Here is a 15,849-nt window from a genome sequence, read left to right on the forward strand (position 1 = left end):
CATATTTGATTCTGGAACGTGTCTTGATAACTGTGCTTGTAGCCTCTTGTGCCCTGGCGTTTTGGGCTTGACTTGACCTTTGGTCAGGATAATAGAGTTTTGTCCCACATGGGGAAAGATCGCCGTTGCCTCACCTCACCTTCCTTGATTTGTGTGTGCTTGCTGGCGGGGTTGGGTTTGCTTCCGCTTATTCGTTCGAACGTGTGATGAGGCCTAATTGGCTCCTTTGAGACGACTATACCTCATATTAAAAGGGGTGGGTTGCCCTTTCGCAAGGCGGGAATCGAATGCTTGATTTTATGGCCTCAAATGCCCAGCCACTAGCTAGCTTCAAAGGGACTGAGAGGTATATGCCACCACATGACAACAAACACTGCAGCTCATCGTGGGTCCTCTCTTCGAGGCCTTAACATAGCATTCTCCACAATCTCTATGCAGTCGACGGCCTAGTTCGCCGGTGATGGATCCGGGGGTGTCCGCGTCATTAAGAAGGAACACCTTCGCAGTCATTTCGACCCCCTCGTGGGATTGCTCCCATAAGCCCAGTTAGGCCAATACTAGAGTTGGCAAATTATACATGTATGTATGTGCTCATGCTTCCCTCCATTTATAGCACCGGAACTCGCGGCGTGTCGGCGTTGCACCGTGTCTGCCGGGCTTGGCAAGATGTGAGGCCGTAGCCCCCAAGGCGGTCGTCTTGAGGCCAATTGGATTGGTGATTTTTGAGGACAGAAACGATTGCGATCGTGAGAAAATGCCACACTCTTTACCTGTCAGCATTTGCTCTGCCTTCAATGCGGGAAGTTATTATCGTTGCACAAGCTGTTTATAGGACAAGAGATCCATTAATAGGAGCAGCGGAGAGAGGTCGGCAGGAACCGGGGTTATTCTGTCTGCCTGGACCCGGAATGCCGGGGCCGGTTTTGCTATGTGCCAGAGTGAGCTCAACAAACTGGTCTGTTTCACAGGCGTCAAATGTACTTAGTTGGCCATTTACGTCAATACGAGTCTCGAACTGGCCCTCAGCCTCGACCAATGGGGCCGATGCCCATCCGCCACCTCATCCTGTGATTGGGGAAAGGGATATGTTACTGCATATGCGCCTCTTCTTTCAGAGGCTACCCTCCACGCATCTATTTGTGACTGTTGTTACTCTTGTTTCACACAAAATATGGCCTCTCTCTCTCTTTTGAGGCCATCCTTCGATTTCGCCTAAGGGCAGGGCAGGGGGGGTAGGGACCTCCCTGACCGAGAGGCCAAATATATGGGATAGGGTGGGAAGACTGCATGCTAGGTAACCTATGTAGGTATATAACATGAACAAGGGGCGCTTTTTGCAAAACGTGTGGAATGACAGACATTGCACTCTTGTACGTATATAGGATATAAACAGACTTCGTCTTCCAGGTTTCCGTGTACTTTGGTGTACTCCGGCTTAATAAGGTGCTGTTATTATCCACGCCTGTCTTATACTACATCCCATCCCATTGACTCCCAAGACCAGAATCGAAATGCCTTCAGAAAGGTACCGTATCAAATCAGCACCCATATTCAACACAAGCTAACGAGAGACGAGCAGTTCGCATCACAAACAGCAGGATGTACGGTACATACCCGTTCCTCGTCACTGGGGTCATAGTACATCGCCGAGGAACGACTATTCTGGGTTGAGCCCCATGGAGCGATGGCAGCACGAGTCTTCATCGAGAGATCAGCCATATCATAGCCTCTCAGCCGTTCAAGGACTGGCTAGTTCTTCTACAAAGCAGAAGGGTTCAAAATCAAAGAAGGGTTCCAGCCATAAAGCAACTGCTGGCTCCAAGGCCTAACGACTCCGGGTTATAGTCTAGCACTCGAGGTTGCCTCGTTGTTGTTGTTACACCCTACCTACGAGCGTCATCGTCGACCTTCATTCGTCTCATGGCATGTTCTCTCAAGCATACGACGGTAGCAGGACAACCCGGAAGATGGAACATGTGGTCTCGTTTCTTATGTGGCTTGCTTGGATGTGTTCTTAATTTTGCCTAACGGGCTATGGCCGGACAAGAACAGGCCTTGGTTTTTAATACAGGGTTGGATTGATCAAGTGCTGGAAATAGTTGAGGAGTTATTGGATCATATTAAAATCGGAACAATCATACTCCGTTTACCTTCGTGCGTACTAGTGACATATAACACTCAGCGGTGGTGGTGATCCACGAGACCATCAAAATGGAAGAAAGACGACCGCCGGATATCGAGCTCCCTCAACTGCTCTGTAGCATCACCTGTCGGCCGGGCTTCGGTTGGTGCAATGCCATCCATGCCGGTCCCGTGACCTGGAGTGCTACTTTTAGCCCATGGTGAAGTTGGATTTGAGGTCAATATACAAGAGTCGGTTATCGATCTCGATATCACACAGAGGCAAAGAGGCACCGTAGCCGGCCCAAGGACGAAAAGTGAATGACGGGTCATTAGGCAAGGTAGAGACGAAACCATGTTGCGTCTCTGAAATACATCCGTTTGCACTGACGGGGAGGAACACACATATCAGGAACTCCTGGGAGGCCCACTTCATCCGTTACCAACAATCCAGCAATTTCACCACTTTCAAGCAAGCTTCAACTATTTGCTGCCCACCGGGACCAATTTGCCGACGACCAAGTACTTGCTTTCGAAGCGCTCCTCCCAGCCCCGCAGGCTCTCCATCTGCTCGGCATCCAAGCCCTCGAGCGTGTCGAGGGGCCCGTCGAGGTCTTCGGTCAGCATCTCGCGGTCGAAGCTGTGGCAGGCGAGGCCGCGGCTGGCGTCGCGGCCGGCGAAGTTCTCGTAGGGGCCGCCGGGGCCGTAGAAGTTGCGGCCCGAGGTCACGTCGAAGACGCGGCCCCGCACCGCGAGGTAGACGGGCGCGCCGTCGAGCCCGTTGTTGGGCAGCAGGGTCCGCGGCGTGTACGTCTTGAAGACGGTGGCGGGCGGCTCGCGCGGCAGCTTGGTCGGCGGGCTCGGCTTGAAGAGCAGGTAGGTGGTATAGGCCGTCAGGATCACGAGGATCAGGTTGAGGGGGGTCGCGAAGCCGGTGCTGCGGTGGCCATATTAGTCACGAACTTTCGGACAGGACGCGGGCGGAGATGGGGGGCGGAGGAGGTGGCAGAGATACAGGCAGAGGTGGAGAGCGACGGTGGAACGTACTATGCAGCCGCGTCGCGGACGGCCTCATGATGGGCTAGATGCTGGTCCACGTAATCCATGTTGAGGTCTTGCCTGGCAGGTCGCTACTTGTGGACTCGCAGAAGAGGAAGGAGAGGTTGTCGACGGGAAAAGTCAAGTTGGGGATGGCGGGATCTAGCTTGGGTAAGTAGTCAGATTCGAAGAGCTTCGGCCGGAGAACGTGGGGTCAGATAGTGACGGAAGGGCCGGGATTTGATGGTCAATGCTCCGCTTAAGTAAGTGAGTAAGTGCAGTCTTCACGCCGTTGGGTATACGACGTATTCTCCGATTCCTCCTACGGAGTATTCGTGAACGAGTTTCACCGATTGATCGCCAATTGCAGTCTGATGTTATCTGAGCTGCCTGCTTCATACAAACCCAATAATAGCTGAATACGGTGAACCCATGCAGCTACCAACAGCGCCCAGTGTCAACGGCTGGCAGGATGTAAGGTTAAATCCCAGCGACCGAGTATAGATTGCTATCAAACCAACTCGAAACGAGCAGAGATCAATTCTAGTTGGTCTTCTTTGGTCCCCTATTTTGAGGTTCCCCACGTGTGACATGCACATGCCTATTTGCTGGAGAAGGCGCTGGGCGACAACTCAATTAGGAAGCAGCTCCCAGTTGTTTTAGCGCGCTTAGAAGCCAGCTCGCGTACCCATATCTAATTTTCAGAATTGATGGTAGCCTAGTATGATCGGAGGCTACTTCTCTGTTCATTATCTATGTTCTCCTTTGCTGTAATTCCGGCATTGCAGTGTCATTTTGTATTCGCTTTATAACAGGTTTCTGTTTCTTTTTTGGGGGCCCAATGGTGTAATTACGTTGACACGGATTCGCCCATTTGCATTTCCTTTCCCCAGAGTCAGCTCGTGGGGTGCGGCTTTCAGAAGTAATCGATAAACCAACAGCTGCCCCAAGCCCTCCTGATGATGCTGCGACGCCTCATCCGCCCGGCGCGCCGACTTCCCTGGGTCTACATCCTCCCCGTGCTGGGTCTCTTCTTCGTCGAAGTTCTGATCCACCGATCCAAATACAATGTGCCCTTACCCGCGCGCGAGCTCGACGAGCCCTTCTTTAAAGGCTGCCAGGAGCCTGACGTCAACGCCCCACGAGAGAATGCTGTCATGGTGATGCTGGCGCGCAACGCCGAGCGCATCCAGGCAAACAAGACAATCACTAGCATCGAGAAGGCCTTCAATAAGTGGTTTAAGTACCCTTACGTCTTCATGAACGACGAGCCTTGGGACGCCAAGTTCATCGAGACGCTGAACAAGACGGCCGGCGGCAGAGCGACGTTCGAGGTCATCCCCAAAGAGCAATGGACCTTCCCGCCGGAGATGGACGCAAAGGCGGCAAAACAGAGCATGAAAGAGCAGGGACAGCGGGGGCTACCACATGCTGGCAGCGAAGGCTATCACCACATGTGTCGCTTTTACTCTGGGTAGGCAGCACCGTCCACCGCCTTTGCGAAATATCGCCTACAATTGTGAACCATGCTGACTCGGTGTTTTGTACACAGCAAGTTTTACCAGCTGGAGGCTCTGAAGAAGTACAAGTGGTACTGGCGGCTCGAACCGGATGTCGACTTCACGTGCGCCATCACCTACGACCCGTTTGTGCACATGGCCAAGAACAACAAAAAGTACGGCTTCACCATTGCGCTCTGGGAAGTGGGCACCACATGCCCGTCCTTATTCCGCGACATTGCCAATTGGAAAGAGCTGCACAACATCCCGACCAACAACCTTTGGAAGGCGACGGTCCAGGCGAGCTGGGTACCTTATCCTTTCCGGCAAATGCTGGCATACTTCATGCCCCATACTGATCGCTTCGGTGACACATGGAGTTTGTGCCACTACTGGAGCAACTTCGAGATCGCCGACATGGATCTCTTCCGCAGCAAGCCATACCAGGACCTCTTTGAATACCTGGATAAAAAAGGGGGCTTCTACTTTGAGAGGGTAAGCGGCGACAATTTCTCTTCCCTGTATTGCTTACGCCCTCGATGCTAACATGCGCTTTCTTTGTAGTGGGGTGATGCTGCCGTCCACGCTCTGGCTGTAGCTCTCTTCCTGGACCCGACACAGGTTCATCATTTCGAAGATTTCGGATACCGGCATGATCTGCTTTACCAGTGCCCTGCCAATGCTCCGGATCAACAACTGACCGAGGCTGAAGTCTTGTTTGGCAACAAGCCTTACTGGCCAGAACGGCCAGGCGGTGTGGGATGCAGGTGCCAGTGCGATGGTGACAAACGGCGGAACCACCCGGGCTACTGTCTTAACAAGCTCAAGCAACCGAATACGCGAACGCGGCCCTGGCTAACATGGATCCTGTAGAAATGGCTGCCAGAATTGGATAGGGTGAAGAGAGTGCTTATGACGCTTTTTCTGGTGTCTATGTGCGATTTTTTGTTGCGCTTGTGCATCCTGGTTATTTTTGGCAGCTCAGAGTCACTAATCTGCAGCTCGCCCTCTCGGTTCTGCGACTCATGAGGGATGGCACCATAAAACCCTACAGGGTCTATTTGGAGCTTTTCTTGCATCTTGAACTGTCTTTCATGTATGTCGAACAGTACTGTGGCCGTGGATGGTCATCGGAACGTGCTAGTCACCTCCGAGCCATAGTCAACAACCGACAACCCCTGCCATAGTCAACCGCCAACCATAGCCTAATCCCTAGCCATAGCCAACCCCTAAATACTGAATATCCCAACCAACCAGCCCAAGCTCTAGCCTCTACAAGTATAATGATGATAAACGCCGAGGCAATGCATTCGTCCCATATGTCGGTTCAATCCCGCCGCTCTAAATACATTCGTTATCAGGTCATTTTCCTTCCACTGTGCCGCTTCGTTAAGCCATCGTCGTAGCCCACCTCACTCATCATGTTCCCTCTCCAATCGCGAGGGATGGCCAGTCCACTAATCTTCGTCCTCATCGTCGTCTTTGAAATGATAATCGCCCAGCAGGATGTCATCGGGCGCCACACCCAGCGTGACCTGGTTCCGGATCCACTCGGTCTCGACGCGGAAGAAGATCCAGATCCAGCGGCGCAGGACCTCGAGGAACTCGATGACGAAGAGGGAGCTCTCGAAGTCGGAGATGCGGTCGAGGTGCGCGCTCAGCTTCAGGCTCCACGTGCAGCGCAGCGTCAGGTCCAGGGCGATGACGGCGTAGTACAAGGCGGGGGGCCCACGACGAGGCGGCGACGCAGGCCGAAGGGCTGGTCAGGCGCGTTGCGTTGGTGCGCGTTGTTGAAGAGGGTCAGGTCCCAATCCTTGGCCACGTCCCAGTAGAAGCTGTACAGGCTGTTGACCAGGCACGCGCACACCCACGCCCGGTATAGACCCGGCGACGGGCCCAGGTTCCGGTTCAGCGCGGCCAGGGTGATGACGGGGAAGGCCGTGAAGTACTTGAGCGCGTTGGCGAGGTGCTGGCCGCCCCAGCCCGTCGCGGCCGTTTGGGGGCCCCGCGCGACCCGCCCATACTCGATCAGACACTGCCGCAGCCGAATCAGCGAGGGCACGGCCATGATCAGGGGCACGAAGAAGGCGCCGCCGCAGTTGCGGTCCGGGCGCGCCGTGGCCGAGCCGTCGGGGCGGAAAAACATGCACAGGGCCACGAAGAGGTCGGCGAAGACGCGGGCGTAGCTCGTGAGCACATCGGCCAGCAGGATGTCGCCGAACTTGCCGTCCTTGGCCTCGGCGATGCCGCCGACGCTCACACGCTTCAGGGTCGTGAGGAACCGGCCGCGCCCCGCGTTGGACAGGTTCTGGAGGGGCGCCAGGAACACGCCGATCAGCACGATGAGGTACGTCAGCGGCAGCCAGTCCCAGCGCAGCACGGCGGCCGGGTCGCGCTGCGTGAAGACCCAGAACACCAGCAGCGAGAAGGCGTAGACGGCGGACAGTATGGTGGCGAGCCGGTAGGTCGAGAGGTGGTGCGGCGGGTGGTGCGGCGACGTGCGCCCCGGGTAGCGGATGAGCGCCGGTACATCGATCTTGACGAGGTAGAGGTAGTGGAGGTTGGCTCCCCAGGCCCAGACGGCTACAACGCCACGAGAACATGTGTCAGTGATCTGTCTGTCCGCCACATCTTGAAAGAACGGCGCGAGACCCGTGGTAACGTGGAAGAAGTCGTACTTACCGAACACGATGATGAATGCGACACGATACGGCAGCGGGAAGGTTAGGCTGAAGGAGTCGAGCTCCGGCTCGACGGCTGGATCACCGTCCATGATCTAAAGGTCACCGGGGATAGGGCATCGAGGCGCGACCGGGTTGGAAGCCGTTTGAAGGGGAAAGAAGCGTCGAGAGTTGTGCCAGTATACGTGGAATGGTGAAACCAGAATCCAGATAAATCTGCAGTGCCAATCTATGCATCAATCTGTCCGATCTGATTGAAATTTAGGGGGTTTAGTGGTACGTCACTAAAATAACCACTAATCGTCACCCCCTGCAGCCCGCTAAAATTGATCTGCCAAGGGAGGACCCCTGTCCCAGGTTCGAGGCATGTACCGCGACCGGTCGGCACGTTGCAGCTGAAAGTGCGCCGAGGTTCATTCAGCGGCATCATTGGCACTTCTTCTCGGTTCATCATCCAACCACCTCCATGATACCATTCAAGCCATACGTAGCTCCTTGAAGCTTCCTGAGCTCTTATCGACTCTACTCGCAATACGGCGTCCTTCATCAAATGCTATAGCCCGCTTGAGGCATTCCATTGCACCCCCGATCGGACATGGCAACCACCTCGAGTAGTACGGCGAGTATGGCTGGCGCGACCCTCCCGGCATCGCCGTACCCGTTAGCCTTCGCTCCCGACATCATCAGATCGCACCAGAAAGATGCCTACTTCCAAGGCGTCATTACGAACCAGTTGACCGACCTTCACCGCCGCCTCCTCGGAGCCCGTTCGGCGCACGCCTGGAGCACTGAGTCTCGGACCATCGCCGACCTGCTCTACCTATGCCTCACGACGCTGCTCGGCAACCGAACGTTGGGGGAGGAGTACTGCGACTTGGTGCAGGTGGAGGGAGAGTCTGGCGCGCTCCCGGCCCTGTCCAAAAGGGCTGCCTACATCGCCGGGAGCATCCTCATACCCTATGGGTTCGCCAAGGCGTTGCCCGGAATAAGAGCCAGAATCCGAGCTAGGTTGGAGAGGAACTTGGCTCGGATGGCCGCGCTGGAGCCCAAGAGTCTCGAGTCTTGGCGCTATCGGTTTCAGTCATACGTATTGACGCATCTTTCGTCGATAACAAGTCCAGCGCCGGTGCACGCTGTCACCCTGGCGCTATTCTACTTCAGCGGCTCGTACTATGAGCTGGCCAAACGCGTCGCCGGTTTACGGTACATCTTCACGCGCAAAGTGGGCGAGTCGTCAGATCGGGCCGGGTACGAGCTGTTGGGCGTCTTACTGGTCATTCAATTCGCGATCCAAGGGTACTTGCACGTCCGGTCAACCTTGTCGTCGAGTGGAGAGGCCGCACAGGCACGCGAACGCGGCATAGTCGGGGGCGGTGTGAATGTCTCACTCGACGAGAACGCCTACAGCAGTAATAATGCTCTTCTGACGGCCATGGGGACCCCCGGTGCGCCCCAAACATACGTCGATATCGGTACCTCGATGCATACTCCCGTCCTGGCCAAGCCCCACTACGATTTAGAGGAGGAAAAGACTATGGGCTGGATCAAGGGTGCGCAGCAGCGTAAGTGCACGCTGTGTCTAGAGGAGCTTAAGGACCCCTCGGCTACCCAATGCGGGCATGTGTTCTGTTGGGAGTGTATCGGAGACTGGGTAAGGGAGAAGCCAGAGTGTCCACTCTGTCGGCGTGGGTGTCTGGTCCAGCATATCTTGCCCCTGAGGGCAGTATAAGCCAAATGCTCGGCTTTATATGGTATCAACAAATCGACTCTCCGCATTGGTGACACTGGTGTCTCTATTGAACTCCAGCTTCATAAGGAAAACTTCTTCTTCTATTCTATAATGTATAGAAAACTGTGGCCCCAAGCTGAGTAAGTAGGCAGCTTTTTACTAGGCTAGCAGTAGGACAAATACTCTAACAATGCACACCCAGCCTGTCGAGCCTGGCGGCGCTATGGCATGGTGCCTGCTAGTCGTGAGAACGACTGGAAGTAGTTAGAAGAAACAAAGGGAATAGTTTGCATCCCAATTATAGGACAATGTTGTCCACAGGAAGAGTCATTATCGGCCGTCCGAACATCATACCAGGCACCTTCGTATTTGCAAAAGCCTTTTTCGAGTTCTCCGCCGCTTGTCTTCCTCTGGTCAACATTTCCTCCTGGTATGGTCCAAGGTGTTTGGTTATTGCGCTGCGGCTAGAATCTGACACCGCCGTCAGGGCTTTGCCGAGACTCAGAGCATCCCGTATAGCGTGAACGGCCCCCTGAGCCAAAAAGGGTGTCATAGCATCTACACAAACGAGATAGTGTTAGTATCACCACACCGCAAAAGATTATTTTGACTATAGGGGATCAAGGACCCGGTCCATCAGACTTACGTGCGGCGTCTCCCAGTATAGTGACTCTCCCCAAGGGAAGAGAATCCAAGAGGATCGTTATCAGTCGCAGGGGAGGCACCTTGAAGTCTTCCAGCTGCGCCCGCTCGACCATGCAGCGGAACTGCGGCGGCATGTTCTGCGTGGCCCGCAGCGCGTAGTCGCGGAGCTCCTCGGCGGTGGCCGAGGTCATCCAGTGGTCGTCCCGGCCGGCGTTGTCGTCCTGCCACGCCAGGTGGAAGTAGTAGTCGCCGGACTTGCCGTCGGGCGCCACCTTGTCCAGCCCCACGAAGTAGCGGTAGGTGGTGTTTTCGGGCGGACCGCGGTCCACGACCATGTAGGCCGAGTGGCCCAGGTCGAGCTGCTCCGCCATCTCGGCGCCTTCGATGTACAGGTTCGAGGTGATCATGGCGATGTTTTCGTACTCGGCTATGTCCTTGCCCTTCAGCATGTGCTTTCGCACTGAAGAAAAGAAGCGGGAAACGAGTCAGCATATGTACAAAAAGCACACAAGTACTACTACAGCCTAAGTCGTCGGTCTTACCAATGCTTCGCACTCCGTCGGCGCCGACGAGTATGTCGCCCGTGGCCGAGGTCCCATCATGAAAATGAACCGTGACCGAGTCTTCGTCCTCATCAACCCGCACGGCTTGCTTGCCAGGAGTCACGGGAAGGTTGTTCAATAGCCAATCTCGAAAACGGTGGCGGTTCGCTCTCATAATCAACTCTGTGCCGTCCTCCCGATAGCCCTTCTTTTCCATGGAATCTCCGGGTGTGTAGAAGGCGAATTCAAACCCAAGATCAAGGGGGTAGAGATGGGTGAGCTCGTTGGTCGGGGGCATGTCGTCGGGCATGGCAGCGTATAGTTCCGCCAGGACACTACTCTTGCTGTGAGCCAATGATAACCTTGATGTATGGGTGCAGACACTGCAGAGCGTACTGACCCATGGATTGCGATGGCCCAGCCCTCGGGCCGGGCATGTTGGCTCTCGGATCTTTCGAAGATCTCAAACGAGACCCCGTGCTTCCGTAGGACCTGGCCGAGGACGAGACCCCCGATGCCACCCCCTACAATCAGCACATGCGGAGAAGAGCGGGATGGGCTCATGGTGGGCGTTAATCTGTGACTCTGGAGACTGTTGTTGAAGTAGCCAGTGATAGAAGTTGAGTATCACCTCGACGTTTGTGTTGCGAAGGATATTCTTATATACTACGGTGCCTATCTCTTACATCTTCTTGCTGCACAAAGCACCGACTACACTCTTCGCACTCCGATACCTCCGCCGCACTGCCTCATCGATACCAGCTTTGTCGGACTCAAGTTGGACGAAGCGACGCTGCCATGCAAGCCCATGCGAGACTGCACGGGGCCGATCGTTTGTCGGGTCGCGAGGTCGCGAAGTCGCGAAGTCGCGAACCGTAATGGCAGATGAAGTATTCCCCCGCGGTAGTTGCAGGCAGGACGTACATATGTTTGTAATCCATACATCATGGCGGCACGGCCATTTAGGAACCCCGACTACGGCCCAGGCCGGGAACCACTAGCTAGCTGGCTGGAATGATACCTGCGGTGCAACCCCAATGATCCGGCAATCATCCAAAGACCGTTCCCTCCGATACCTGGGGTATAGTGAGGCGATTATGCGTGTCCGCGTTAGCAACCTTGGCTCACGGGGCCGAATTTAATACAGCAAACTGACGAATTTGGTGACTGCTCCCTATGTTGACGAGCCGCTAGCAAGGCGAGTCTGAAGAAGAAACATCCCAGACAGGCACAATCTGTAGTGTATTCTTGGACTCCGTTGAGGTCATTGTGTCCGATCGATACCCTAAAGCCTTCTAGATGACCATATGAGGCTCCTTCTTACCCCGGATCTCCCATAATGATGTAACCGGCAGGGATAAAAGTACCACTATGCGCAATGCCCCTCTCCGCCCTCACAACACCCAGATGAGGTTGTGTCTCAAAAGTTTAGTAAGAAAGAGCGAGAGATCACTTTGGCTGTGATAAGGCAGATTCTGTCGATGAAACAAGCAATACGCAGATTATTGTATGACGGGATCAGCCGCAGATTATGTGATAATCGGAGTCAGCACGGCAGTTGTTTAATGGATACAGCCTGGTAGAAAGAACTTTTTGTCGTAAAATCTCACGAATGACGCATCTCTACCGTCCAAGGCTGAGGTCGAGTCTGTTCCAACAGAGTAAGGGTCACTGCCAACCATGGCAAACAGTATCAAGTGGCTTACGATCGATGGAGAGATCGTGTGATGGCCACGTAATGCCCCGGGTACGTCGACCGTCATCTGTTCTGCAATTCCCCACTGTATGCGTGGTACGAATCGACTCGGGGTGCAGCTCCCAGATATGCTGTCTCCCGTGGACGTGGACGCCCGGAAAGCTCGCATAATTGCTGATTTCCGATCTCCGGGAATACCAATCTTTCCCGGAACGGCAAAAACCCCCACTCGGAGACCCAAAATGGACCACCAAAGGCGCAAAAGGTGAAACATTGTGATATCTGCTGATATATGTCAGACAAAATCCAGTTATCTCGCTCGGGGCCGCAATTTCTTCCACCTTGTCCCACGACATTTCCGGCGGCTGCAACGCCAAACATCACCAAGGCCACGAATCAGGGGAGATAATATGCACTTGGACAGTGTTTGGATGTCACGGATTAGCACGCCACTCTCATTGTCGTGAGCTATTCGGTATATTCAGGCCCCGAGTTAGAGTCCACAGCATGCTTTGGCTTAAAGCGGTCAGGACGCCCCTTTCTTTAAATACGATCAGACTCGTCCATAGGAGCCGGGTATCGCGAACTCCGCCATAGCAGGCTTCGTCATCGGGCAGGACCTGAATTCCTCCTCCTCCAGCCCGTCGTGAGTCTCCTGGAAGCTAGACTGGAATTGCACAAGGATGTTGGGAGCTTGCTGCAGCAGCCGTCGACCGTAGCACTGACTCATCCTGACTAGCCTCGAGGCTCTTTTCTCATACCTGGAAGGCACCTGTGTGGAATGAAATGAATAAGCGGCGGCGACGATAACCATCAGTGATTGAGGCAGGTAGGAGGGATGTCGAAGATGTGGCGAGAGTTGACACTGGAGTCAGTCAGGCGAGTCTCCCGAGGCGGCCTGGAGCTCACCCTTACATCTTCCCCACGACAGTTGCAGAGGCATATCTAAACAAAAAAGGTGGATGCATTCTTTATATTCACCATGGTAGCTATAATTCCATTACATTTCCACCACAAACTCAAGCCGCCATAACGGCGATAACCAGGCCTACGGGCGACCAAACTCGCCACCCCGCGTATCCACCCATTGACCCTGCCGACAGCGTGCCTACTATTATTGGTTCAGTTGGAGTTGGTGAGACGCCCGTTGGTTGAAGGGTGTTGCCCGTGGTTGAGGGGGAGTGTTGGTGGTGTCTGGGGTTGTGCATGTGGTAGTCTCTGTGGGAGTGCCTGTCTTACCTGAGGATGGGCGTCCGCCGTTCGACGTTGGTTGCGGTGACGACGAGTCCGTATTGGAATCCGACGACTCGGTCGCGTTTTCCACATTCAAGTCGTCCGTGAGGCCGTTGGGGGTGCACTTCGTTCCGGGCGCGCACTTCACCACGTTGCTCCAGTGCCCGGTGGCGCATCGTTGCCATGAATCGCCCATGCAATTCCACTGCCCTTCGTCTGAACATGAGGACCCGGGGTCCATCTCGCGTTTGGCGATGTCCGAGAAGGGGGCCAGGGAGGTGACGTTGTATGCGCCGATGGAGGCGGCGGCGACAAGTGGTAGCACGCAGTGTAAGATAAACAATAGTATACTTGATACACGGCTGGTGTAGATCCGAGTGGCCATCTTGTCTTTTTTTCTTTTCTTGGTTCCTTCTTCAGTTTCGCTTGTTTGATATTTTCTCGCTGGATAGATAGCAGAGAGTCGTAGCAGAGCTCGGGGGGCAGCACGGCTTATACCTGGTTAAATACTGTGGCTAGATGGTCTTCTTACCTTATGATGGTCGGGCCTATATCAGTCTTCGTGAGCGCCTCCATGCACGACTGCGCTGCTCACCGTCATAAGTCGACCGACACGCTCCGCTTTCCTCGAAATGTGGGAACGCTGTGATGGAGTTTTTGCTGCTCTTTTCTGCTTCTTTCTTCCTTCCAAGCATTTGCGAACCCTGCTTGCGCCCCCGAAAATCCCTTAATTGGCGCCACGTCGATTACACGAGGAGCCCAACCACCAGCATTTTTGACACAAACAAAGCCGCGAGTCGCTCTGAATGGAAGAGCCTCGAGAATTGTGTGGATCAAGTTCCGGGAGTTCGGCACCTGCATTAGCTCTGTCGGGCGCGGGAAACCGTTTCCGTGAATAGCAGCGAATCTTGGCATCGTGATGAGTAAAGTCGCGTAGCGTCACTTTTCCCACGTGGCCGAGCATCGTGCCATTGTCATAGAACTCACGCGACTCACCGTACTGCCCGGGAACTCCCTCACGCTTCGAGTTCCGCTGTGGATATGTAGAGGAAACGTCGTTTGCTCGGTAACGGCGTTTGCGCCGGCCTGTGATCGCTTCCCTCTCCACGCGGGCCTAGTCACCGCTAGCGACCGCGTGGTGAATTCGCCGGCAAAGCCCCGTCCGGCGGCATGACTAGACGCGCTCGGGGTCGGATCTTCGTAGATTCGGCTCTCGTCGCGTGGAACAAAGGAGCATGCTTCCTTCTTTACCTCCTGGTGCAGCTAGACAGGTAACTCGATGAAAAACATTCTCAACGCTCTTCACTACGGAGCAGTATACGGGGTACACGAGATGGAAACTACTCCAGGCGCCCGCTATTGTGGAACTCGTCTTTCGCTATGGATGCTTCGGAAAACATGTAATTCGAACTCAAGGTGACGTGAGGTGTGAGGCCCCTTATTCTCGGATAAACGGTTGTATCAGAGTTGCGCTTTCACGCCGCTGCAAGCCAATGCGTTGTCGAACTGTGGGATAGAGTTGCCTTTGAAGATTGTGATAGGCGATCCCATCTATGCGTGCATAAAGCATATACTTATGTATATGTATGCATGACTACCTAGAATGTGTCTACCGCAAAGCTTGTTTTTCTCTTCCAGACAGTTGTTTCTGCCAAGAGTGCCGTTTCGCTTGTTTAAATGTTTGAACGGGTGGTTTCTTGGACAAGTAGCCTCTTAGCTTAGCCCAAAGGGCCGGAATACCACCTTAAGTTGGCATAGTTACGGTTACGTATGTATGCAAAAGACGGGGGCAGAAACGGGGAGAGTCGTGGAGATCTGCAATAACAGAAAGACTGTTGTAATAAGATTGGACGGTCAGCCCTGTCTATATTTCTGCCGTTAATCAAGGACCCCTATGCTGGATGCTGGATTCAAGAACCCAATTGCTAGGTTTGAGGATAGCTTTCTGGCTATCAGAGAGTTTCGCTCTGATTGAATTAGTTGCTAACAGGAACTTCAAATGGACGATGACCTAACTGAACATGTCTTTCGGGAGATGGCCATTGCGATGACGTGCCAAAGAGACCGTCGGCAAGGAAACCAACAGGCGACTGACCAGCCGCGGCCCAGCTGCCACAATGTTCCCTGCAGGAGATTTTAGCAAGTCTGGGGGGAGATCCATCAGCAGGAGTGAGTTCGTATTCAAGGCGCAGGTGTCTTCGAGAACCCACCTTTCCGGCCAGTCGAGCACGATCGAAAATAGAAATAGTGTCATCCGATGCCGCCGATTGGATAGGCTGTCTTACCAAGGATAGTTGACGTTGGCAAATACCGCGAACGATCGGCGACTGCTTGGCACAGGGATTTCAAGTCTAGGCCCCAGAAGATGCAGTCTTCTGCATTCTTGAGGCACAAATGTCTCTCCCACCACCATGGAAACCGAACTGCTGAGGCGGCCCACGGTTTCTAGATCTCAAGTACCCAACTAGGGCAAATCAACATGACCGACCTGGGGGAGATTTTCCGTAATTGCCGTATCAAAAGTCAACAGCAAGGTCCAGCTTATTCGTCTGGAGAACGGCATGCACTCAATGTTATCTACAAGCTGCGCTGGCTAGGCTGGCTCGTGCATAGCCGTCAGGAGACCAGGTGCCAAGGAGATTTGCCCGTACGCGACCAACAGTGT

General features: G+C 54.3%; 6 protein-coding genes across 6 annotated transcripts; 2 read left to right on the forward strand and 4 right to left on the reverse strand.

Annotated features, from left to right (window-relative positions):
• Positions 1-2,604: 2,604 nt before the first annotated feature.
• Positions 2,605-3,227, reverse strand: PG998_000521 (Damage response protein 1; the record flags this gene model as incomplete). The annotated part of the gene is made up of 2 exons (XM_066867339.1): positions 2,605-3,058; positions 3,169-3,227. 2 exons carry the CDS (start codon positions 3,225-3,227, stop codon positions 2,605-2,607), a joined length of 513 nt encoding a protein of 170 aa, XP_066735754.1.
• An 894-nt stretch (positions 3,228-4,121) lies between these two features.
• On the forward strand, positions 4,122-5,531 carry PG998_000522 (mannosyltransferase KTR5; the record flags this gene model as incomplete). The annotated part of the gene is made up of 3 exons (XM_066867340.1): positions 4,122-4,633; positions 4,712-5,153; positions 5,223-5,531. The coding sequence occupies 3 exons, from the start codon at positions 4,122-4,124 to the stop codon at positions 5,529-5,531; spliced, it is 1,263 nt and encodes a 420-aa protein (XP_066735755.1).
• A 584-nt stretch (positions 5,532-6,115) lies between these two features.
• PG998_000523 (EXS-domain-containing protein) lies at positions 6,116-7,431 on the reverse strand (the record flags this gene model as incomplete). Its single annotated transcript, XM_066867341.1, has 3 exons — positions 6,116-6,319; positions 6,391-7,241; positions 7,341-7,431. The coding sequence occupies 3 exons, from the start codon at positions 7,429-7,431 to the stop codon at positions 6,116-6,118; spliced, it is 1,146 nt and encodes a 381-aa protein (XP_066735756.1).
• Positions 7,432-7,964: 533 nt separating this feature from the next.
• PG998_000524 (Peroxisome biogenesis factor 10) lies at positions 7,965-9,068 on the forward strand (the record flags this gene model as incomplete). The annotated part of the gene is made up of 1 exon (XM_066867342.1): positions 7,965-9,068. One exon carries the CDS (start codon positions 7,965-7,967, stop codon positions 9,066-9,068), a length of 1,104 nt encoding a protein of 367 aa, XP_066735757.1.
• A 298-nt stretch (positions 9,069-9,366) lies between these two features.
• On the reverse strand, positions 9,367-10,819 carry PG998_000525 (uncharacterized protein; the record flags this gene model as incomplete). Its single annotated transcript, XM_066867343.1, has 4 exons — positions 9,367-9,626; positions 9,715-10,173; positions 10,256-10,599; positions 10,656-10,819. The coding sequence occupies 4 exons, from the start codon at positions 10,817-10,819 to the stop codon at positions 9,367-9,369; spliced, it is 1,227 nt and encodes a 408-aa protein (XP_066735758.1).
• Positions 10,820-12,970: 2,151 nt separating this feature from the next.
• PG998_000526 (uncharacterized protein) lies at positions 12,971-13,569 on the reverse strand (the record flags this gene model as incomplete). The annotated part of the gene is made up of 2 exons (XM_066867344.1): positions 12,971-13,059; positions 13,191-13,569. The coding sequence occupies 2 exons, from the start codon at positions 13,567-13,569 to the stop codon at positions 12,971-12,973; spliced, it is 468 nt and encodes a 155-aa protein (XP_066735759.1).
• Between the last annotated feature and the right edge of the window lie 2,280 nt (positions 13,570-15,849).

The sequence above is a fragment of the Apiospora kogelbergensis genome (genome assembly GCF_038363985.1).
Source record: "Apiospora kogelbergensis strain CBS 113332 chromosome Unknown utg000001l_segment0_segment0, whole genome shotgun sequence".
Lineage (NCBI taxonomy): Eukaryota > Fungi > Ascomycota > Sordariomycetes > Amphisphaeriales > Apiosporaceae > Apiospora > Apiospora kogelbergensis.